Raw genomic sequence first — 26546 nt, forward strand, 5'->3', positions numbered from 1 at the left:
TGTTTTATTTCTTAGCACAGTGCCTCACACATGATAAGTCCTTAACAAATGCTTCCTGACTGTTGGCTGACGGGAAGAGGGATCAGACTTTTCTGTTTGATATAAGAGACCAGAATGAGTAGGAATAAGTGAAAGCTGTGGAGAGGCAGAATTCAGGTCAATAGAAGGAGAAACTTTTTAACAATCAGAGTTATATAAGAGTAGAACAGGTAGCCTCAGGGTACAGTGACTTCTCCATCACTGGAAGTCATCATTTAGAAGCAAAATAACCACTGATGGGAATACTGTTCAACTAAAAGTTGGACCAGATGACCTTGAAGGGCCTTTCCAACTGAGATTCGCTGATATGCAAGACACTATGCCTGGTTGTGAGCATATAATAATAGACATGACACGTAAACTGCCCTTAAGGAGCTTATAATCTAATAAAGGGGAAATGACATATGTAAAACAAAACAAGAACACTTGTGATAAAAATCAGAGTGTCAATGCAAAGGAAAGGTCTGAACAAAAAACAATGAATTTGAGGACAGAGATCACTTTAATCTACTGGATTCAGGGAAGGCCTTATGGAGGTTACAAAGGAAAGGGGAGATGACCATTTCTTACATTGGCTATATCATGAGGAAAGGTTAAAAAGACAGCAGAGAAAAAGGGAAAGGAGTATGCTTAGAATATGTGTATGTAAATGGGAATAATGTGTGAAAAAGTTGGAAAGGTAATTTGGAAGCAGACTATAGTGATCTTTTTGAAGGCTCCATTACTGAAAATCCAGTATATCATTCAATAGTCATAGGAGATTGATCCATTAATTGCATTCGGGATATTACCTTGGCAAATCTGGGAAGGATGGAATGGAGAGGAGAGAAATTAAAAGGTAGAAAGACCAGTTGAGAGCGAAGCCTTTTAATATTTCAGGCAAAAAATAATCAAAGGAACATAAATTCAAGGTTGGAAGGGACCTTAGAGGCAAGAGTCCAACGCTCTCATTTTATGAGAAGACTGAGGCACAGAGAGTTTAAGTACAGCTAGGAAGTATAAGAAATGAGATTTGACTGCAATCTTCATAATTTCTAGCCCAGAGCCCAGTACCTCACCCTAGAGGAGTCAGACAATAGCCTGAAGCAGATTAAAATGTAACTGGAAAAAGTTTAGTGAAATAAATGAAAATAAAATATAACATGGATAATTTCAGCATATATATGTGGTTTTCTAAGTGGTTATGCTGCCTGTAGGGATCCTTATGTACAGTTAGTGGCATCTGTGTTTATCTGAGTTTGATTCAACTAAACTACAGCATACTACCTGTCACTGGTAGCTAGGAAGCATAAAAGATATAAGGTTGAGGCTAGAAATAGGAAGTTCTGAGTTCAAATTTGATTGGAGACACTTACTAGCTGCATGACCCTGAGCAACTCACATAACCTCTGTCTTCTTCAGTTTCCTCAACTGCAAAATGGGGGTGATAATAGCGCTGACTTCCCAGGGTTGCTATGAGGATCAAATAAGATTTGTAAAGGGTTTAGCAAAGTGCCCGGTACATGGTATGTGCTTAATGAATATTTCTTTCCTTCCTTCCTCCTTCTTAAAGATTTGATGACTTGGATTTGTTCATAAGCACTCTGGGATTGGCTGGCTTGAGCCCATCACCTTTAGGTTAAATACCAAATGTGCTGACTGATGGGGAAGGTATGCATTCCCTAAAAATCATCTTGACATGGATGTCCTTCCAGAGCTTCAAACTCAGCAAGTCCAAAATAGAACTCTTTAGCTTTCCCTCAAAAATACCCCTCTCCCTGACTTCTTGATCTCTGTTCATAGCACCATTACCACCATGACACTTCACAGTTTTGTCTTCACACAAGCTCTCAAGAACTACATACATGTCCTTTAATACCAAATCCAGGGCTCCTTCCAGACTATGCTGCTTTCTATCAGCCACTTTAAACTAGACTTCTATGACATGAAATATACTGGACTCAAGAAATATGTTAGAGAAAATATTTTTTTTCTGAGAAAGAAAAAAGAAAGACAAGCAAATTCCCTAAGGTAATACAAAAACTCAGTAACAACCAAAAATATTTCAGAGGCATTTGAAGCTGTCACTTGAAAAAACAAAGGTGTAGCTAGCTCACCTAAAAAGATTCTTTAAGACTTCGATGACAAGTGTTAAATTGAGAATACTTTGATCCAGCAGATGCCTCCTCCCAAAGTATGGGAAAACAATGCTGGCAGAGACCTGAAATGTCTTCTCTCTTTAGACTACTTCCTAAGAAAATTCAACTAAAATATGGTGGAATGCAAACTACATTATATAGAAGAAAATAATCACATGTAACATTTTTTTCCTTCCTACCTCTCTTTACTTTAAGATTTCTCTCGTCTTTATTCTCTTTGAACAATTAAATGAATCTTAATCTATTTCTTTCCAAAACTGTTATTTCATTTGCTTTTGAAATGTGTACACAGTATTCTGTATAAAGCAAGGGGAATAGTTTTAATTGCCATCACAAATCAAGAATTGAACACAAGGGCTTACTTGAGCAGATTGACGATTAGACTTTGGGAAATGATGGAAGGAAACATGCCAACATAAGCAGAGTGTGGCCATTCATTTTTACCCCAAACTGCTTTACTACACTCACAAATATGGGTCCAATTCTAATTATAGCAGCCAACACATAAACACAACACCAATTCTTTGAGGATTATCATGTTAACATCAATATAGTCCTTTCTTATTTCTAGTGCTAAAATCTATCAAATGCTTCTCCTTCTTGCTTAAAAGTCATGTAACTTTGCAATGAGAGGCTATAATTATGGTGGGAAAAGAAGAATTTTATCCACTCCAAACCCCAAGTCTTTTCCTAAGACAAAACTGCTTTTTTTACTACTGAATGACTGAATACTGCATCACTAAACCATGTTATATAGAATCAACATGATTTGCCCCGGCAAATCTACTCCATTGAGGTCTTATGGTATGATGTCCCTTGAAATTTGAAAACAAGGAAAAAAAATAAAGAAAAGGAGGGAAACAGAAAGAGAGAAAGGAAAGAATAAAGGGAGAAAAGTATCATCTAGGAAATTGCTTGTATAATAAGATATCAACCTGTCTCCATGCCCTGAATTTTGCTTACATGTGCACTAAGGAGGATGGTTCTTTTATGCTTATAGTAACTTTCCACTTCTAACCTGTCTTTGGGAGCTTCTCCTAACACTCCAACTGTTTATAAGTACAAGACCTTGCTGAGTACAAATGACAAAAATGAGCTTTTCATATTTTGGCTAAATCCTGCCTATTCTTGAAACAAGGTACCACTATTCAGGTGCAAAGGGGTAGAAAGTAGCCCACTGTTATGTGTTAAAGATACTCAGGAGGGCCAGAGTACTCTGCTGGCCCTATAACTGGGCTGTGCTACAAAAGTTATGTAATAGAAATGGCACATTTAATTAGTCCTGATGCAAGGAATAAATTACTTTCCTCTTAGGGCAGGGGGAAAATGGAGTGAAAGAAAGCCAGTCTCTTACCTTTTGTAGCTATTCGTACACACTGGGTTTTGGTTTCCTGTTGAAGGGGTAAAAAAATGAAAGGAAATATAATCATCGTACAGTTCAAGCTGTCCTACTTACCAAGTAAGAAAAAGACTTTAAGACCAATCTAGAGTAACAAAGATTGTATTTTGAATACTAGATAGTTAAATTTTTCCAAGATTGAAAGGGGAGATGAAAAAAAATTTAAATAGGAATTGACAAAGTATTTGTAAGTATAGGCAGAATTCTGCTTTCATTCCTTGCACATCCAGTGGCAAGAGAAAAATTATACTTCTACACATGGCCTAGGAACCACACTCCCTCCCCCATCCCTGTGTTTAATTGTAAGGCTGGTACCACACTCCCATAGGTCATGCCCACTAAAGGTATGTGTCCCCTAGAGCTCTGTGTTGTGACCCATTTGATGATCAATTTGGCTTCCATGATTTCAATGATCATCTCTATAATGATGATTCTCAGACCTATATATCTAGCCCTAACCTCCAGATTAGTATTTCTAATTGCCAAGTAGACATTGCAAATTGTATGGCCCATAACATCTTAAATTCAACATGTATAAAATTGAACTCATTATATTTCCTCTCAAACCTTCCCCTCTTCCAAACTTCCCTTTTACTGTTGAGAGTAGAACCTTCCTCCCATTCACACAGGCTCACCATCTAGTTGTCATCATCAATTCCTCACTCTTTATCATTCCACATAGCCAATCTGTTTGCCAAGTCCTGTCAATATTTCCTTTGCAATATCATTCAGGTATACAACCTTCTCTCCTCTGACATTGTTACTTATCCTGGTCCAGTCCCTCATCACTTCATGCTTGGACAACTGCAACCACCTTCTGATTGGACTCCAGTCTCTTCCTACTCAGCTGTCAAATTAATCTTTCTGAAGTGCAGAAATGACCATGTTGTGCTCCTCTATTCAATAAACTTCAGTGATTCCCTATCACCTCCAGGATCAAACACAAGATCTTCCATTAGACATTCAAAGCCCTTTCTCTTCCACATACTCTGCAATCTAATAACTATGGGCTCCTTGCTTGCTGTTTCTTGCCCAAGATCTTCCCATCTCAAGACTCAAGGCAGTTTCACTGACTTTTCCCATTGCCTAGAATAGTTCCTCCTTTCTTCTTTCTGATTTCCCTCAAGTCCTAGTTAAAATCCCATCATCTGTGAGAACCCTTTCCAGATCTTCATTAAAGCTAGTGCCTTTCCTGTGTCAATTACTTCCAATTTATCCTGTATATGACTTATTTGTACATAGTTGTTCTCATGTTGTCATGTTTCCATTAATTTTCAAGCTCCTTGAAAACTGGGACCATCTTTCATTCTTTCTTTGTATCCTCAATGGTTAGCATAGTGCCTGGTACATAGTGGGAACTTAATAAATTCTTTCTGACTGACACAACTAATTTTCTCCAGTTTGGTTTAGTTCCATCTGTGAAAGGGCCAAAATACAGTTGGGCAAATATATACTCACTGGGATCATAAAAGTCAAAAGGCACATGTGTAGTTATCAACAGGAGAGCAGGGGTGGTATCAACATATAAGAAGGGTAGCAAAAAAAATAAATATCAGAGTTGCCACATCATTGCAGTATATAATGATGAAAGACCTTGGATTTTTATTTGCTTTTTGGGTGATTTATATTGTTACAAATTACATTTTTATAGATACCATCAAGAACATAAGAGGAGAGTAAAAAGATACAAGGCCAGAAAAAAAAAAAACCCAGGTATTTAATAAATTTAGGAAGTAGCTTCAGGGCTGGCTGGTATATATGTTGATTTAGTAGCTTGAGAAACTGGTTAGAGATCTGTGAATACCTGAGTGTAGAAAGGGATGCAAGAGATTCACAGGAGAGTTCTCTTAGTAAATTTCCAAGGAATTAGAAAGAGGTAGTGGGGTGAGAGTGAGTTATACATTAAAGATAGTCTGGTAAGAAAGACAGCAAGGTAAAGTGTAGTGCAGAGCCTAGACACATCCCAGTTCTGTTGGGGATTTGGAATGAGAATGAAAGGGAAAAGAATGGAGATTGTCATATGGCTGCTAGGCTGGACCTGGTTGCTAATGTGCCCCTCCATCCACCCAGTAGATCCTACCACACAGTGAGTTATGATGAAATGCTGTAAGATCAGATTCTGTCTAGCACAGCCTTTATGAATTGTGTGTTTTCATGCTCCCTCCTAGATTCTATTTTGGATAGAGATCACATGCAGAGGACATATGCTGGATACTATGCAGACTTTTCATACTCTTCTTCTTTTCACTCAACCAGTGGAGGCAAAATTAAGAATGGTGAAAGGTAGAAATAGATGTTTTATCTCATGAACTTTTCTTCCTTTTTTAAAGTTTTCTGGGGGAGAAAACATGGATTCAACTTTTCCAGATTTGTTCCCTTTTTTAGATTGGGTCTTAATCCTTAAAAAACTATGAGATTTAGTGAAGGTAGACAATAAATACATTCTTCATCAATCAGCAAAAATTTATTAAGCTCCTACTATGTACCAGGCCCTGGGACACAAAGACAAAAATGGAATAGTCCTTACCTTCTATTGCAGTAAACTACATGTGCACACATTGTATGTGCATGTGGACATGTGTATGTATATGTGTCTTTGTGTATATGTGTATACAAAGGGCAGGTTTGTGATTCTCCACAAACACCTCCATCTCAATTTAGAGTTATCATAGAACATAATCACATACGATGAAATCTTAATGTATAAATAAGATACCTCTTTATGATCCCTTTATGAAGTGTGAACCTTTTTGGTTTGGAACATTTTTTTTTTGGTTTGGAATATAAAAAAAAAAAGCTGGCTGAGGAAACAATTTAACCACATCATGGGGGGCTTTAAATATCTGGATGAATGTCAGCTCTATAGCAATTATATGCAGTAGATCTGCACAGAGGGGAGTAGGCAGGAGTGGTTCCCACCTGGCCCATCCCCCTCAATCATGTCTTATGAGCCCCTGCCTAGAAGGAAATAATGTTTTCATCTAGGAACAATGACATGCCCAAGGACAGACATGAATCTAAAGAGAGAGTCATCTAAGGGAGGGAGTTGGCATGAAGGAAAATAACCCTACCCTCAGAGAAGTGTTCTGGGTATGGATTCAAGGAAGAAACAGATCCCAGGAGCCCAGCTGAGCATCCTTCTCAGAAGAGATGCTGTACCTAACAGTAACTACCTAGATACTACCTAGGGAGAAAAGACCAGGTCATGCAATATCAGAAGCTGTGAGTTACCCTTGTCACACATGTATCCTACATGTGTGCCTCACTTACAATAAATTTTAAGTTTAAGGCTTCTTTCAAAAGATTCTATGTATATTTATGGAAGAGTGAACCCTGGGCTTTTGAAGGGAATATTTTGCACTGTTTTTTTTCTTCAAACTATATCATTTAAACAAATGCCTTTGATAAAAACTAATAAGGTCTACTGGCTAATTTTAATGGGAAGCATTGTCAACCACAGTAGTAGGAGAAATCACTCCCAGGGTCACATTTATTTATTTATTTATTTATTTATTTATTTATTTAATTTTTTGGGTGAGGCGATTGGGGTTAAGTGACTTGCCCAGGGTCACACAGCTAGTAAGTGTCAAGTGTTTGGTCTGAGGCTGGATTTGAACTCAGGTACTCCTGACTTCAGGACTGGTGCTCTATCCACTGCACCACCTAGCTGCCCCCCAGGGTTACATTTAAAACCCAAGGTAGCAGCCAGACTTTGGGAAACTGACCTGTTAGTATGAATGTAAGTTAGAGGAGCAAGGCTGCAGGATTGGGGAAGGCCTAAGAAAAAGAGAGAAATGCATTCTCATTTTCTAATATACCTCATCCTCAAGGATCTTTTGAGGTGATAATAAACCTTAACATATAACAAAGAATACATTTTTTCTTATAAGCATTTTACTTTAAATAAAAAGTTCTCTTAATCCAAAATCAGTCTTAGATTGTCGGTGGATATTAAAAATCACACAAAACAATTCTTTCAACAAGTAATAATTACAAGTATACTACTCTTATTTAGTTCTGACCTGAGGCCTTTATAGCAAGCTGAGAACAAGAGCTTATTTCTGGCTTTAGTAAAAACCTAAAGGGAATTTGCTTTCTTAAAAGCAATCACTTTTAACTATAGCAGTACTCCTTGACCCTGCTGCTGATGTGAACCATATCAATTTAAAAACTCTATGCCAAGATAACTGTGAAGTACATTGTCACAACTTTACACTTTAGATGTAAAAGAGTATGGTCACAATAGCAATTAGAAAGGGAAATTTCCTCTCAAAGCTTTTAAGTAGTACCATAGAAAACCCTTTCCCAGAAAGGGACATTCATTAACACCCCTTCTCATATCACAGATTAAGTCACGAAAGTTAATTTTCTATCTCTCACTTCTTAAAAGTAAAAAAAAAAAAAAAAAAACAAAACCCAAACCTAATATAGAACTGTATTTTCTACCCGAGTGTCTTTATACTCTGAATGGAATATTAATTTCTATAGTCACTACTTTATCAGGGCAACTAACAACCTTCAATTTCAGACAGTAAGAAGTCTTTAGGAGGGAGGGGGACATTTTGTTCTCCTTTTCAGTATTACCAAGCACACATAGATGTATAGAGCAACTTCTTCCATAATAAGTCACCTTTGGCTATATTGCCTTTGTTTCTTCTCTGTCCCTCTGAGCTAAATACTTCCAAAATTGGAGAGATAAATATTTTATTAAAAAATTATTTAGTTTAGAAGTTTTAGTTTCTCATAGGGGCTGTAGGAAAGCAAATGGAAGAACACTATTGTCCTACAATTAAAAGACAACAGTTAAGATCAAATTCCCTCAGTCCAGTGATTCATCATATAATTTCCCCGATACACCTTTAGGATCTCTATAACTTGAAAGTACTCATTTCCCATAAAGCTGTACATATAGAAAAACATAATACTTAAATGGATTTTAAAACTCAACAGCTGCCCTCTGGTGCAACACACACACACACACACACACACACACACACACACACACACACACACTTTATACTGCCACCTTTCCCAAAACATATTTGCATTTTAAGAAAGAAAATCATTCAAAGAAAACAGCATGGGGCGTGAGAGACCTTTCCTACCCAGAACCACAGTGGTATTTAACTTCTTCTTGTGTTTTTCTCTTCAATACTAATACAAGACCAGTAGCAGTGTTCAAAAACAACTGTGTCCAAAATGGATAAAGGGAGGAGGTAACCAAGGAGATGCAAAGGCCTACTTTTCTGGCTACACAGCAGTTGGGCAATCTAGAGACAGCCTTCTGCATGGGCTCTGTCAAATGTACCACAGGCAGTGCATTACTTTGTAATCAGTAGGTTTTTACTTTGTTATTTTCTATTTGTTCAATCCTGCCTGAAAAGTTTGCAACATTTTATTAGCCTGCTGAGGAGTACGCATTTTGTTTATCCTACAGTAAATTTAATCTTTTGAAGTGTGCCACCACAGAGAAAGGGGGCAAGAACAACGGTGCATATTTACAGAGGGTGCAGAAACATATTGCTTAAATCATTTTACTCAAAACGGCTACCATGGGCTTTTACTAAAGTCTCAACTAGAAACAGTTACTAGGAAACGGGAATCGTGTGAAATATGACTGGCGTGAAGCCTCAGCCTCACAGTGCAGAAGTATACACAGTGGTAGAGAGAGGCAATAGTACCACCATACACTATTACTTTTGACTAATGCTGCCTGGCATCTCTAAAAAGCCGCTGGGCCTTTCCTTGGAGCAGTGAAAAAGAAAATTTGGCTGGGCACCTACCTTCTCCACACTGCTCATAGCCTGAAAGTAGATGTTGTAACCTTTCCGAGGTGCTAAAGGTGGGTTCCAAAATCCTTGGTATGTCCTGTTGTCACCGACAGTAAATGGGGCTGGTTCAGGTAGATTCCCAGGGGGTAGTTCAGCAGCAAAGTAATATGGTGAACCTCCACTCATGGCACTCTGGTAGGTGATGGGGACCTGGTAGCATTCCATTGCCCCCGTTTCTCGCTTGGTTCGGTGGGGATGTAATTCTTCCACCACGATTTGATAGGCACTTTTAGGTCACAGGAGGGGAAAATAAAATGACAATATTGCTGGTTAGTTGTGCTAAAAGTCATAAGGCATCTATAAACATTTTAAAAACAACTTATCAATTCTAAACAAGAGGAATGGGACATTCTCCAATCCCACACCTCAAACATGCAGAGCAGGAAACAAATGACACATTTTCATATTAATCTTCACATTAATGTAACTTTTATTATCTTAAAGCTGTTTACTCTTTTAAAAAATTGGTATCAGTGAAAGCAAATTTATTAGGATTGCTGCAGAATTCTAAATGGACTTCTGCTTCTTTCTGCCCACATAACCCATGTGATACAAAACAAAAAGAAAAATCACATTAAAGAACCATCTCCGCATTTTGGAAATTTTGTGTAATGATGCATCCTAATACAAAACTTGACACTAACCACAGCCATGCAATAGATTAGGTTCTTTGCTTGATAGTTTAAAATATTTAAAGTTAACATTTTTCTTTGAAATGATATAGAAAACCCAGCTTCAAGGCCTGACATAATGACTGCCTTTGGGTTGTGCTTGAAGCACCAATTTGCAGTTGTCATATCATTAGAGACAGAATGTGCTGACAGGCTTCTCCACCTCTTGACCTTGCTATGGCATCTATCTTGGCTCAGAGCTATGAAGATCTAAAGTACAAGTGACATGTTGTAATATGGGCACAGATGGACAGAAATCTGTCCACTCCACCAAAATAGACTGCCTCATTTTCTTACAGTTGTCAATGATAAAATACCACAAATTGCAGAAACAGATGGCATTTGGCCTATTAAAATGCCAACCTAAGCTTTCCAATACCTTTACAAAAAGGCTGGGTAGTTTTCTACTAAGGTTTACTATCTCTAGGGGCCTGGGAGGAGGGCAACTTTGAAATTAAAAAGAAAAAAGAAGTATACTCTAACTTAGAACTGAAATGGCTATGTTAGCTGTCTATTATTGAATGGGTATCACTCCATTGTTGTGTATAGCAAACTTTTCAGGTAAAGGTGCTCCTGGGAAAGAGATGTGCCTATATTCTTAGATTCAATTAAATGAACATAAGCTTAAAAATGCCTGAAAAAATGCAGACATATTTTACTATACATAACCCATTGAAACAAATAATAAATGTGCTTTTTGGTGAGTGGCTTAACTTTAAACTCTGGGTATCATAAAATTATGAAAGTGCCCTCTTTATTATTTTAATGCCTCTCTAAATTGATCAAAAATAATCTAGAACTCCAAGAAAGAAGAGGGTCCTTGGATGAAGTGCCAACTTATGATGAAAGTGTTATTGAGAATACTACAGACCATCAATAGTCCTTTTTATAAAACCCTAGCTTATATAAACTAATTTACTCAGAGAAATGAGAGAACCGACCAGACCAGAAGACAAAAGAGTATTCAGAATTAGGGGGGAATGATCATCTTTTACACTAAATATTTAGAAATAGTTGTTTCTCTTTAAAAAAATTATCAATAAAATAAATGATTGCTACCTACCCAATACTTCCTTTCCCTCAGAAATATAACAGAAACATTGGTAAATCACAGTTCTAAATCTGGGAAACCAACCAGGACCAAAGGTTATGCAAGTTGAAATTGTGTGTATTACATCTTTCTTCTCCTTTCTCCCTGCCAACTTGGTTCCCCTAAGCTTCTAAGATTGGCACTGACAAAAATTCTGCTCTGAGAGGTACTCAGAGAGCAGGAATTTTTCAATTCAAAACCCTTTACGTTCTTAAGCACAAACTCAGCAGGGGAAGTGGGATGTATGGCATTGCAGACATATGCCCAACAACAAAAGAACACTCCAGGGGCTCTTTGATTTTATTTTTCACCCATATTTACATTACACATTCATAGAACCAAGAAATTTCTGAGAGGAAGAGAATCGGAGGGATTATCTCATCCACATTTCTCATTCTATATAAGATAAAACTCACTATATGTGAAAAAGCCTCAAGAAATTAGGTGACATGGCCAAGTTCATACACGAAATCAGTGACAGAGCCAGGATCAGAACCTCATAAAATGACTGCTGGATTAGTATCATTTGATTAATTTTGCCTTCATTCAATTCAATAAACATTTAAATGTTTTGTGCAAGTCCCTGTTAACTACTAGAAATTCAAAGATGAAAATGATATAATCAATAACTTCAAAGAGTTTATAATCCAGTAGAAAAATAAGTTACATGGACAAATAACTGTAATACAACTTAGACTGTTGCAGGTACAGAGGACACCAGGAGATGGGAGCTCATTAGCTTGGCATACCAAGCCTTCCACAATGTGACTCTATCTTTCCTTTACAAGCTTATTGCACACATTCTATGTTACAGTCACACAGGTCTCTCTACTATTTCCCAAACTCATCATTCAATCTCTGTTTTATGGGACTTTGCATATGTTGTCCTCTATGAAAACAATGAACTCTCTTCTCACCTCTGCTTCTTACAATCCCTACCTTTTGTCAAGGCTCAGCTCATGTATCTCCTCCTATGAGAAAGCTATCTTAATTCCTTAATTCTTTCCACTCTATTTCTCTCTCCTCCATAAATCATCACACATACATTTATCTGAATATGTTTTGTACCTTCCCCCCAACCCCAGTAGAAAGTAGGGTCTTTGAGGGCAGGCATTATTTTTGTGTTTTATCTTTGTGTTCCCTAGAACCAAGCACAATAGGTTGCATTAGTAAACTTAATAATAGTTTCAGTTGAGTCTGTGTGTGTGTGTGTCTGTGTGTGTGTGTGTCTGTGTGTGTGAGAGAGAGAGAGAAAGAGAGAGAGAGACTTAAAAAGAAAAAGATACTTGTGATAGTCAAAGGACACGAGTCCTTTCTAGATGGAGGGACTACACAGAGAAAATTTAATGAAGTGGCATGTGAATAAAAAGAAAAATAAGCAAGTGAACAGGCAGAGAAATGGACAAAGTCAATTTAGGGTATAGGAGGTAAAGTCAGGAAAAAAGGTTGGGTGTGATTGGGTCCGATATGGCTGAGAGGTATTGTGTATTGAGGAGAATAGTGTTAAATTAAGCTAGAAATGTGGCCTGCAGGCAAGTTATGAAGAGGTTTAAATGCTATACAAGGAAGAGTCTGTTTTATCTGATAGGAAAAGGGGGTACCAAAGGTTCTTTTCACCAAACTCATATTTCTCCCTCATAGAATCTCTGGTTCATGAGAAAAAAATAGGCAAAAAGCCAAGCTCAAATATTGTCTCTAGCAGCTGATATCTAGAAATTGATCATCAAAATTCATGTAAAAAAGCAGGTAACAGTTCACACTGCAACACTTAGTCAAAGTGTGTTCAGTTAAACTGACAAGAGCCTAGTCCACAATCAAGGATACTGAAGTGAATACAGCCTGTTCATTTAAGTATTCCAGAAACAAATCTCCAGCAAGAAACTAGAGAGTTTTTCAAAAATATTTTATGTCATCACTAGGGTTAGGGTGGGACTTAGGGAAAAAGAAAAAGATCTCTTAGGTGAAGGACCCAGAGTAGCGTTTCTTAGATGACGAATTAACTCCTATGCTTTTAGATGTGTCAATGTTCTGGTTACCTGAAAAAGGAGATGGCAAAGATATCTCTGTTCAGTAGTTTTTAGAAGCTATAAATAAATAAAATTATTTCCAACTTTGCTAGCCATGATAATTCACATTTATATAGCATTTCATACTTTACAAAGCACTTTACATATACTACCTCATTGAATCCTCATACTTTTCCTGTGAAGTAGCTAGTATAGCTATTATTTTCTCCCATTAACAGATGAAGGTACCTGCACTTCAAAGTGATACAGTAGAAAGAGGGCAGAATTTCTAATGGGACTTGGGTTCAAATTCAACTGAAATGAATGACTTTTAGGTAGTCAATCCATATGTCTAGAGCTCATTACTCATTAAAGGGTGCTGGTAACCCTATGATACAACAGAGGATGCATCAGCAGCTCAGGTGAGACTGGATCTTAAGCGTCATGGGGTCAAATTCAATGTTCTTTTTCTTATACTACAGTCATAATATTAAACAGTATCATATGATTGGGTTCTGTAAGATATCTCAAATATTATATGATCAAACCATATCATATTATAGATGAGGCAACTGAAGTCTAAAGAAGTCAAATTATTTACTAGGCCATATAGCCAATAAGTAATAATAATAGCTAATATTTATATATAACCTACTATGTACCTGGCACTGTGCCAAGCACTTTTATAATTACCTCATTTGATTTTTACAACAAACCTGAAAGATAGGTGCTATTATTATCCCTGTTTTAAAGCAGGGGAAACTGAGAAAAGCAGAGGTTAAATGACTTGCCCAGGGTCCCTCAGCTAGTGTGAGTCAAAATTTGAACTCAGATCTTCCAAACTCCAGGCCTGATGCTCTATCCACGGTACCATCTAGGGGCCCTACGTTGTGGTTGAGTCATTTTTCAGTCCTGTCTAACCCTTCGTGACTCCATTTGAGATTTTCTTGGCAAAGATACCGCAGTAGTTCGCCATTTCATTTTCCAGATCATTTTTACAGATGAGGAAACTGAGCCAAACAGAATTAAGTGACTTGCCTATGGTCACCAGCTAGTAAGTATCTGAGGTTGACTTTGAAGAATCTTCCTGACTCCAGGCCTAGCACTCTATCCACTGTGCTACCTAATGGCCCTAAGTATTACTAATAGTTAGATCTAGATTCTCCGACAATAAATACAAAGCTTTTGTCAGTACATCACTATGTACCACAATGTATACATTACTTTCCCTTTTGCTGCCATTATTACTTCACTCTTATAATATTAAGTGACTTGTCCAAATCACTTATGGGACCTTAACTCCTGATCATCTATCATTGAACCCCTCACAGGTTTTTTTTAATGTATTTATTAGATTGGAAAAAAAAGAATTAAAATATCTAGAAGCATAGAACTGAGACCTTTAAAATGTGTTAAATCAAAGTCACACATACAATATAAAAAGTGTAAAGGAACTCTTTAAATAAGGAGTATTAATAAAACTCCTTTTGGTTAAGCTAATTTTTGATCCCAATTGTTGACTCTGACATTTTAAATATAGCTTTACAAATGTACCTCAAAGTACCAACAGTCTGTGCTATGTGTATTTACACTTTCTTTAGAAAGTCATTTTACATTAACTAGCAGTTAAGAGTTTACAAAATAATTTTATATACATTATATCACTTATCTTCTTAACAATTCTGTGACGTAGAAGCAGAGAAAGTGTTAGTTCCATTATATGGATCATAAAACTGATGTTGAGCATTAAGGGAAGGTCTTTTCCCAAAGTCACTTAGCTAAGAAGGAGCTGTACCAGGACTATACTTTAAGGCTGCCTTATTTCTCTCATTTTGAGCATCAACATTCATTCCAAGTAGTTTGGTACGTGGAATTTTCACTGTTTCATGAGCATGGCTACCTGATTTATATTTCCCCTGAAAAGGAAGATGGATGTTTCTTTGGCTCTTCATATATACAATGGGCAGAGATCAAACATTTTCTTCAAAACTTTCTCCAATGCATAATTAAAGAATCTTAATCAGAAACATCCTTAATGACAAAGTTTTCTAAAGTTCATTTTTTACTACATCTCTTTATTTTGCTTTTGCAGTCAAAAATTGGCTAAAATGATAGATGTCCTTCAATTGGGGAATGGCTAAACAAGTTGTGGGATAGGATTGTGATGGAATACTACTGTGCTATAAGAAATGATGAGCTGGTTGATGTGAGAAAAACATGGAAAGACTTGGACCTATGAAGGAAGGTGCTATCTGTCTCCAGAACAATATAGACAAATAGAAATATGTGTGTGTGTATATATACACACACACATATATCCAAGGCAATTCCAAAGGACCCATGATGAAGAATGCTATCCACCTCCAGAGAGAGATCTGATGAACTCTTGAGTGCAGACTGAAACATATTTTTTCACTTTATTTATGTTTCTTACATTTTAGGGTTTTGGGTTTTTTTTTTTTTTTTGGTTTGTTTGTTTTTTGCAACATGGCTAATATGGAAGCATATTTTGCATGACTTCACTCAATGAGTGGGGGAGGGACTGGAAGGTAGGAGAGAACATGGAAATGAAAATTTTGAAAAAATGAATGTTAAGAATAAGAAATGAAATACTAATTACTAATAATAGTTAATAAGTATTAGCTGTAATATAAACAGAATTACCAGTGTAGTAGGAGAGACATGTTTTCATTTGGAATAGAACCAAAATCTAAATGTTCAAAATTGATTGTTTTTTGAAAGACAAGCCCTTCTCTCATAGTCTGTCACCAAGTTCATGTTGGGCTATTGCTAGAGCCTATCTTCTCTCCAAGGAAAAAATCTAACTAAATATAGAGGCTTATTCACAAAAAGAGGGACAAAAGGTCACAACTATTCTGGTCAAGATTGGTAATAAAATAGATCAAAACCACATGACAGCTCTCAAATATGTAGGATCCCACTCTTTTTCTGCAGCAGCATAAGTAGATTAAGAATTAGCAGTTGCAAAAGACAGCAAGAAGTAGTAGGAATCATCATAATTCTTATAACTGTTGATAAATATTAATTCAATTGTTTTTAACTTAAAACACAATATTTGTCCAATGGCCATCAACTGAGATGACACATTACTTGAGATTATCAGTCGTACCATAGTGGCATTCTTAGTTTAAGTAGAACCAGATGCTCCAAATAGAAAGGTGTTCTACAGAGGTATCCAGAAAGTTGAATAAAAATGAGGGGAGAGCAGTTTCATCATGACAGAAAAAAATAGGTGATTATCTCTCGTATAAAGAAATATCCCTTCATAAGAAATGCAGTCATTTTAGGTTATGTTGCCTTGTAGCATTATCCACAAACACTGTGCATATGCAAACAGGGCTTTATAAAGTCAGTTTAAACTTTTGTGCCATACTTGGCTATAGAAAATGTAGACTTTGAGAAAGCCTAAGAATAACTTGACAGGATCTTCCAAACTAAGTCTTTCTCTTACAACCAAGACAATAACATGAAAAGTACGACGGTAGCCCAATTTACTCTAGAACTGCATCCAGGAAAATGGAAAGTGGTGCCAAATGAAGCAAAGCACTACAGCAAACAGGTAGGTAGATGGAGAGAAATAACAGTGATATAACTAAAAATTTCACAACAAAGGACAATAATACAAACTATGAAAATGATACAGTGTTGATATGGAAACTCACCCTCTCCTTCACACCCTTCTCCGGATATGAAAGGAAGCAATTTCAAGGGACCAAGGTCCCCTATCTTGGCGTCTCTATCCATCAGATCTCCATTCAAAGTTTTTTTTTTCTTTCTCTCTCTCTTTTTTTATTTTTACAACCTATCATTTTACTTAAAACAGTTGGCAGGGCCTGAACCTAACTTAATATATCTGCCTGGGACCATATAAGAAGCTGAGCTTGGATTCAGCTCATCAAAGACCGGGAGGTGAAAGGATCAAGAATTGTAAAACCTGACTCTGTAACCTTATTCAAAAACTGATGGAAGTACCAAGGCCTGACCTAAAACAAGAGCAAAAAGACTACATCAATATAGTCGAGATTATTCACTTTGACTGGGTTGAATCTACAACAAATATGCAATTGAATGGATAGTATTAAAAAAAACAGACCACATTACTGGCCACTGTGCTGTTCCTCACACATGATGAAACATCCACTGTCTCTGTGACTTTGCCCTGGATGATTCACATGCCTGGAATTCTCTCCTTCCTCCCCTCTTCCTCTTAGAATCTTTGCCTTCCATGATGGTCCAGCTTAGATGCTACCTTCATCGGAAGGTCTTTCCTCGTCCTGCCAGTTGCTAAGACCTTACACTCTGATATACAACATGTTTAAATAAATATGAGCTCCCTCATTAGAATGTATGCTTCTTGACAGCAGGTACTGTTTTTGTTTTTTATTTGTAGCTTCAGGTCTAGGCATAGTGCCTGGCACCTCGGAAGTACTTAATAAATGCTTGCTGATTGATATCAGTATCTCCAAAAAAGTGACTGATAAAATGAGGCATTCATTTATATGAAAACCACTTAAAAAAAAAGAAAAAGAAAAGCATGGAAATGTTCTGTAATATAAAGATAGTATCAAGGGGCAGCTAGGTGGCACAGTGGAGAGAACACGGGCCCTGAAGTCAGGAGGACCTGAGTTCAAATTCGGCCTCAGACCAAACACCTGACACTTACTAGTTGTGTGACCCTGGGCAAGGCACTTAACCCCTATTGCCTAAAAATAAAAATAAGTAAATGAAGACAGTATATATCTGATACAAAAATCTAGCATTATATGTAATGGGAAATACTGGAAGTTTTTCTAATAAGATCAGGGAAAGCAATGATGTCCATTTGCACTGCTATTCTTTGACACTTTTTAAAAAAAATTTTCATCACAGAGTTTCACTGTAATTGGTTTCCTTTGTCCAATGTATTTTATTTTATTCTAAATATTCTGAGAAGGTTAGGTTTCAGCAGACTGCCAGAGGGATCCATGACCCAAAAAGTTCACAGACCACTCTCCCCATGATAAGGATGATAGATATAAAAAGTTGCACAGATTCAATGACAATACATTCAAAATAATTAGTAACTTTGGAAAGTAGTATATAACATAAACCTACAAATATCATCATTTTTCTGTATGGTACTTATAAAACCCCAACATTAATAGACAGGAAAAAGAAGTTCTATTCTGTAACTACAAGATGCATAAATTATCTGTAAGTCAACCTACCAAGGCACACTCAGGACTTCTTTGAATATAATTATAAGACATTTCCTACCTTCCCTATGACTGTAGGGGGCAACGCCATTCTCCCAGTCTCTTAGGCTCAAAACCTGGGAGTCATCTTGGATTCCACCCCATCTCTTACTCCTCTTGTTCAATCTGTTGCCAAGGCCTGCCAATTTCACCTCTGCAACACTTTGCAAATATGCCCCTGTAACTCCTCTGACATTGTCGCCACTCTAATAATGCAGTGCTTCACTACCTCATACCTGGGCTACTTCAACAGCTTGTTGATGGGTCTGCTTGTCTCAACTCCATTCTCCTAATTCCATCTTCCATTAAGACGCTAAAGTGATTTTCCTAAAGTGCAGGTATAATCATGCCACCTTCCTATTCAAGAAACTTCAGCAGTATCAAATACAAATGTTAAGCCCTGCATAACAGTCCCTCCCCCCCACCCCCAACTTTTCCAGTCTTCTTACAATTTATTCCTCAACACATTTCTTCAATCCAGTGATACTGGCCTCCTAGCTGTCCCTTGAATAAGACCCACCATCTCTTGGGACCCAGCATTTTCTCTGGCTGCAAGGTTCAAACCTTACTGTCTCCAGGAAGCCTTTCTCAACCGCTATTAACTCCAGTGTCTGAAGTTAATTGCCTCTGTTAATTATTTCCTATTTATTCTATATACAGCTTGCTTTGTATATATTTGTTTACATGTTGGCTCCTCCATTAGACTGTAAGCTCCTTGAGGACAGGGAATGTCTTTGTCTTCTTTATGTATCCCTATTGCTTAACACAGTGCCTAGCATATAGCAGGTACTTAATAAATGTTTATTAATTGATTGCTAGATATAAACAAAGACAAATAATTGCAGAGATATTAATTGCTCAGAGTTGGGCCAAATAAACATAACAGAAATAATACTACCTAAATTAATTTACATATTTAGTGCCATACCAAACTACAGGGCTCACTTTATAGAATTAGATAAAATAATGATGAAATTCATCTAAAAAAACCATTGATTTCAAGGATATACTGAAAAAATGTAGGAATGTAGGGAACATAACACAACCAAATGTCAAACAACTTCAAGTTGTGATCATCAAAACTATTGGGTACTTGCTTAAATGAGGAGAACTGAAGAAGGTACCTGTTACAACTATGACTAGAGGGAAGAATTCTTGAGCAACCAAGAGATAGAGGTCATTTCAAATAATAAAATTCACTATTTCTACTACATAAAATTGAAAAGCTTTTGCATGAAAAATATTAATTACCTCAATTTTCAGTCAAGTAGAATTAGAAAAGCATCATTAATTGGAAAAAATCCTGATTGGTTTACATCACTGTAATTAAAATGATGATACTAAATAAATTACACATTGAATGATAATCAAGCTCAGTTTAATTTTAAGTCATTTTCCCATTAATTATCAAATTCATAGTCACTTTAGAAATGAATATATTGGGTCTATAAATATCTTAAATTCTCAGGATCCAGGATCTAGAAATTATCCTAAACATCCTCCCTGCCATACTAAAGTTCAGTATTTTTCTATTATTTGGTAGAGGAGATATATTCTCTTCCCAAGCTGTTGGCAATAGTTCTCCCCCGACTCCCACTTGGGAAAAGCAATTTCTTAACTTATTTGACAACTCACTTCTCTAGCTAGATTTCAAACCAGCGGTTGGGTAACTCGTTGAGAATTAAGTTACCTTTGTTTGATTACCTTTCCCATTTGTAAACAAGTTCTTTACTTCTTATCCTTTAGTTAGACAAAACTTCTTATTCTCTTACCCTATTTATTTCCAGTAGCAAACTTCAGCTTCTGATGACTTAGCGTGTGGAGTCTCCACATCTCATTTTCTTTGGTGATCCAAGCAATACTAGCACAGGTCAGCTTTATATGGTCTCAGGTCCCCATAAAGATCAACTTTAAAGATCAACTACTCTCAATTGACTATGTCTTCCATTAGTAAAATTGCTGATATGGAACTAAATACCCTGCACAATGTTGTTTCACCTTGTCAGATTTGCATGAAATCACTTAATGATTTAGATAGGGCATACTGTATAGGTACATACTTTGAGGTCTTAGAACATTAGCACTGGAAGGAATGTTAGAGATCACTTAGTTCAGCTTGTTTCTTCTACAGTAAAGAAAATGAGTCCCAAAGAGATTAAATTATTTGCCCCAAGTCACATAACAATTTGACTATACCTACAAAATCAAATGTGAAAAAATATAGTGACCACAAAGAGAGTGTGATAGATTTCTGTTACCTCAATAGAGGTGAAGCTATCATGCTTAAAGCAGAACCTGCTAAAGTACAAACTATATCTATATTGAAAAAAACTATGTGTGTGTATGTGTGTATATATATATATATATATATACATATATATACATACATATATATAAAATATAATTTCAAAATTTGGGTCAAAATTTTTAATACATTGACCCAAGGCTAGAACACCCCCATATATTATAATTCATAACTAAAACTGATTAGATCAGAATCTGAATTAATCCAGAAAGAACAGCTTTTGGGGAAAGAAACAGATTCCCCAAAGACCATCCACAGCATTCCTGTGGCTTCCCATCACTCCCTGTACATAAGTTGTCTCGCCAACCCTCAGTGTAAATGGCTGGAATTTTCTTACTTTTGTTTTTATGTGCTGATCTCTAACTGACATGCTTAACAAACAATAAAAGCTCAATAAATGCTTTTCATCAGTTCATTAGTCAGCTGTCTTAAGTGTGGCTAGCTAGAAATGGACAAAGTAGAACTAAGCTGGTAGTTGAAGGATCTTTTTCCCATGACAGTAACATCTTGTAAAATATTCTATCACTTGCTCATATTTGAATAATTTTTCTGTTCTTGTTGAACAGATACTTTAAATTTATTTTTGTTGATTACTAATCTCCTATTGGTTGCTCTGCATCAAACAAAAAATGTATAAGACACTGAACTAGAAGAGAACTATGCTACTTACTGAAAATAGGCAGTGTAATGGATTTTCAATAGTTATTCCTCTCTCTCTCTCTTTTTTAAAGCTGCCAATAACATTCTGTTTTTGAAAGGGGGCTTTAAGATATTATTTATGTTCACTGTGTGTAACTTAAAAATAATGACTAAATATTTTAAATTTTTTCTTTTAATTTAGTCAACAAAGAAGTACTAAGCATTTATGATCAACTAGATACTAGAGATACACAAAGAAGCTTTCTGTTAAGGCTAGATAGGACATGAACATAATCATGATGCCAAGTGGAAGGTGATATGTATTTGAATGATCAATTATTATATGTCCTTAAATATTATTTTTATGTAAGTAAAAGAATAGATTTTGCCAATGCTAAGGAAACACTAAGTTGTAAAAAAAAAATACAAAATCATCTTAATACCTGATTTCTATACTAGGCATATTATAATTTTGATAACTCTATGTGTGTATCTGTAAGTAAAAATAGATTTTATTACAAGTTTGAACATGAGCACAAACCTACGTACATTTAGACAGTTACAAATAAACCTTTGTTACGTTGAAGAGGAGAGGGCTGGAGGCTGGGAGAGAGAAGATGTGAATTATTCCTTGAAATAAAAAAGACTCATTTTTTTAATCATTGGGTAAAGGTGAGCGAAAATATTTCTGAATATTAAGGTGAAATAGGATATTTTATATTGGTACATGGGCATACTAAATAAAATTTAATAGCTCTAACACAATTTCCAATAACAGGGACTTCAGGAAGAAAAAGGTCAGATAGTTTGTATTCAATGCTATCATTCTACTTCTATTTCCTCAGCTTCCAATTTTTCAATCATACATATGAAATTCACTACATAATAGCTGATTCGCTGCATTGGAAAAGAGTTATTTTCCAATCTTCTTTCTGACAAATACCTTCAAACCTCATATTCCATAGATACCAGAAGAGGAAGCAAAATGAAATGGTACTAAGAGGAAAAAAAAAATAGAAAGGAAAGATCAACAATCTAAATCAAACAACAGAGAGAAGGATAATTCAGGTCATGAATATCTAAGAATCCCCTTAGAATTTACTTTCAACTACAGGTCTATCTGTAGGCTTTGTATAGCTGAGAAAAACAAACCTTCTGACAGTAATGTCAAATGAATATCACTTAGAAATGAATTATTTTATTAGTCGTTAGGCAACTGAAGTATAAACTCTTTTCTTGGCTGCTTCTTCCTCTTACCTGATAGGTGCACCTTTAGCCTGTGCAGGTCTCAATAGCACTGTTATAGTGGTGGCAGTTTCATTAAGGGATGCGTCAATTCCTTCATAGTCAGGTAAGGTGGGAGCTGATTAAAGGGAAAGGGAGAAAAAGAAGCTTTGATCAAGTAATGCAGTTTTGTCACTGTTTGAGTCTCAACAATGTTGAATTCCAAAGGAAATGAAAATCAATGCAATGCTTAATTACCAAAAATGTTCATCAGAAGAAAGCACACAACACTAATTACCACAAACCTTTAGGTATTTGCCATCATTTGAATGTGTTGGCAATAAATGTTTTTGGTTGATTTTAAATGAAAGATTGAATGGAAACCATGAAATGGTTTCTGGAGCAAAAGTATGGGGAAGGAGAATTGCGGTAAGCTTACTTATACAAATAAGACTCAATTCAAGGCATTTAACAAATAATCATGAAATATTATCAAGGAAAGTCACTGAGTTATTGAGTTGGAATGGACCTTTAGAGATTATAGAATAGAAACTTCTCATTTTGCAGATCCAGAGTCTAAGTTCCAGAAGGGTCAAATGTTTTGCTCAAGGTGACATCAGCAGTTAATTGTAGAGCTAGGACTAGAATCTAAACTATTAGGTTTCCAGTGCTTTCTTTTCCCATCACATCACAGTTGTATGTAAAAAGGTGTATATAAAATAAAATAAATTAATATGTACATGAGAGTAATTGAGAGCACAAGATAGTATCTTTTCGCTCATAGTTCAATGACTATTGACTAGTGGTTTTGACTGAGAAGAAAATAATAATTTATCTTGTGTAGCATCATTTTAGGTACCTCATATGATCTTTATACAAAGTGTAGTTTATTAATAAGATCTTCTTATGTTTCATCTTTTTCCCTATGTTTGTGTGTGTATGTGCTTGCACCTGTGAGAGGAGAATGTTTATTTAAAATTAACTATATCCCAGGACACTAAAAAGGTAAGACAGATACACAAGAATATATTATTTATGATAAGAGCAAGAGATCTACATCCCTATGCACTTATTCCAAGAAGTGATGGGAATTAAGTTTGGGGACAAATTTTATTCCATTTGAAGAGCTGGTGCCATATTTAACAATTTCTTCAAGGTACTATGAAGTCTAAAATCGGCATCTGTGATGAACCTTGTAATTCTCTTAAGAGAGAAAATAAATTGAAAAATATTCTTAAAATTAACAGTGTATGGTTCTTATTTGATATGAAGGTAGGCAAGTGTAACTATGCAATAATTTGATCTGAAATTATCTTAAGTGCCTAAAGTGCTTAAATGTATTAAGATGCACTGTCAAAGGCTATCTGTAATAAAAAAAAATTATCAGTGTTTCCCCTAAACACACCAGTACAAAAAGACAAAGAATCATATTTCCACATCATTTATTTGAATACCTGAGATATTGGTTGTAACGTTGATTGCTGTTGCTGGCCCAAAGCCTTTGACTGTACTGGCTCTTATAAAGAACTGATAAGTTGTCCCAGGGTGGAGATGCAAAAATACGTGATGTGTACTGTTCCATAAATTTGTCACAGTCTGGGGAGGTCCAGCCACAGGAACGGCAGGATCAAATGACCTGATGCTGTTATAGCTGACCTATTTGTTAAAGAAACATATGTCCTATTAGGTATTTCCCTACATTATAGATAATTAGTCCTAACTTGTCTCACAGTATATACTCTCTTCCTTCTCCAATTTGTCCTTCATTCAAATGCCCAAATGATTTTCTAAATGTTTAGGATTAACCACGTCACTTCACTGCCCAAGAAAATTCAATGGCTTGCTATTGCCTCTAGGATCAAATGTAAACTCCATTGTCATTTTAGGCTCATAATTATCTGACTCAAGTACATCTTTCTGGCTGATAACATATTTTTCTGGTCACATTCTCTACATTCCAGTCAAAGAAGACACCTTACTCTTCCCCATACATAATATTTCTTCTCCTACATCTGTGCTTTCTGCACTCCACTTTGGGCCCTCCAACTTCATTCAATACTCAGGTTCACACATCATCTTTTTGAAGAGGCTTTTCCTCACTCGCCGAGTCATTAGGACACCCACTGTGTTTGATTTGTTTATATCCTTCATGTAATTAGCCTGTGAGTATGTTATATCCCTCTCATAGAATGCAAACCTCTTGATGGCAAGCATGAACTATTTCATTTCTGTCTTTGTATCCCCAAAGGCTAATACAATGCCTGGCATATGGCAGCCATTTAATAAATGCTTGATAGCTTTAACTGAATGAATGAATGGTAAATAATCCATTCCTAAGTAAATCCATTTACTTGCTAGGGTTTTTTTTTTCATCTTCTTCATTTAACTTCCATTCCTTCTCTCTTCTGGCATGCACATAGATTCATGCTTAGAATTTTGTGACTATAGATACAGACGTCTCCTTTGTTACTTCATTTTCCCAAGTCAAACAACACAATTATGTAAATAATATTCAGGGTATGATAATATAATCACAACTTGCTGGAATACCTTCATGATTCCCACTTCAATGATGCACTTGCCTCATTCTGTAGCCACTGGAAATTTACGTATTTTTAAGCTTTAATCAAATCTAAGTAGGAACAAATATCCTCATATACACATGAATGCTTTTTGATTTGATTCCTTAGTAACATCTCATTTAGGAAAAGGAGGAAATAGACAAAAATTCTGAAAATGTGTGTATTTGATTATCCTGTTTATTCCATTCTTGGACTCATGAGGAGAGAGCCTCAAAGAAATTACCAAAGTCAGCTTAAAACTCTGAGTCAGACTTACGTTGACCTTTTCCTATTTTTGTATTACTTGGCAAGTGAAATTCCCAGGTCTCTATTAAATCAGAACATTGGACAGCTATCCATTAATATTACAAGACTGAAAATTAGTGTTCTGTATATTTGTGAATTCTATCATTTATTATACATAACCATGAAGAAGATTGATTGACATTGCCACTCCCCATCCCTAGCAAGAAAAAAAAAAGGTCACACATTTAGATTAGGGTTTTGAAAATTCTAGAGACTGTTTGATGGTAGTTTCAATACTCGGTACCAAGAAAGATTACTTATAGGATCAAATATATCAAAATGCAAAGGGCTTTATAGTTAATTTACTCCAACATCTTCAGATATTGATGAGGCTACTGAGGATTACCAAATGTAAATGATATGCCTATGAGGCAGCTAGGAGGCATGGTGGATATAGTACCAGGCCAGGAGTTGGGGAGAGCTGAATTCAAAACCAGCCTCAAACACTTATTAGCTGTGTGATCCTAGGCAAGTGATTTAACCTCTACTTGCCTTTGTCTCCTGAATGGTAAAAAGAAGATCAAAAGAGAACTAACGGTTGTTGTGAGGATCAAATGAGATAATGTTTATGAGTACTTTGCACAGTGCTGGGTATGTAGGAGGCACCATATAAATGCTTATTCCCTTCTCTCCTTGCCCTTTCTACCCTTCATGATCACATAGATATCAAGCAGCAGAATAAGGAGTCAAACCGAAGAAGCTGTGATTCCAAATCTAGTCACCTTTCCACTATTCACACAATTAAAAAATATTTATAAACCACACTGAAGTGAACTAATACTGATTTTTAATATTGTTCTTTCCTAAATCTCACTTCCCTCTTTTCCTACTCTGTTTTATCTCTTTTCCAATGTGTTTATGCACATTAAAATGAACATTTTTATCAATACCTCATATTGAGTGATAATTCCATTTGGATCCAAAGGTTCTTTCCAATTCAGGAAGATCTTGTTTTCAAATGAGGTTCCTTTAAGAGACTTGACTGGAACTGGACCAGGCACTACAAAAAAGATGGGTTTTGTTAGAAACATATTTACACACACACACACACACACACACACACACACACACACACACACACA

The 26546-nt window shown here is 36.1% G+C and overlaps 1 protein-coding gene across 2 annotated transcripts in view; it reads right to left on the minus strand.

The window, feature by feature from the left end:
• PTPRK (protein tyrosine phosphatase, receptor type K) overlaps positions 1–26546 on the minus strand; it is a 723664-nt gene that overhangs the window by 138161 nt on the left and 558957 nt on the right. For both annotated transcript variants that reach the window (XM_027848590.1, XM_027848589.1), the window contains exons 9-13: positions 26355–26464; positions 24052–24253; positions 22631–22736; positions 9360–9633; positions 3532–3568 (exon numbers count right to left, since the gene is read on the minus strand). In XM_027848590.1, the coding sequence (XP_027704391.1) occupies positions 3532–3568; positions 9360–9633; positions 22631–22736; positions 24052–24253; positions 26355–26464 (729 nt within the window). The remainder of the gene's footprint in view (positions 1–3531; positions 3569–9359; positions 9634–22630; positions 22737–24051; positions 24254–26354; positions 26465–26546) is intronic.

The sequence above is a fragment of the Vombatus ursinus genome, unplaced genomic scaffold (genome assembly GCF_900497805.2).
Source record: "Vombatus ursinus unplaced genomic scaffold, bare-nosed wombat genome assembly UNPS02006779.1, whole genome shotgun sequence".
Classification (NCBI taxonomy): Eukaryota; Metazoa; Chordata; class Mammalia; order Diprotodontia; family Vombatidae; genus Vombatus; species Vombatus ursinus.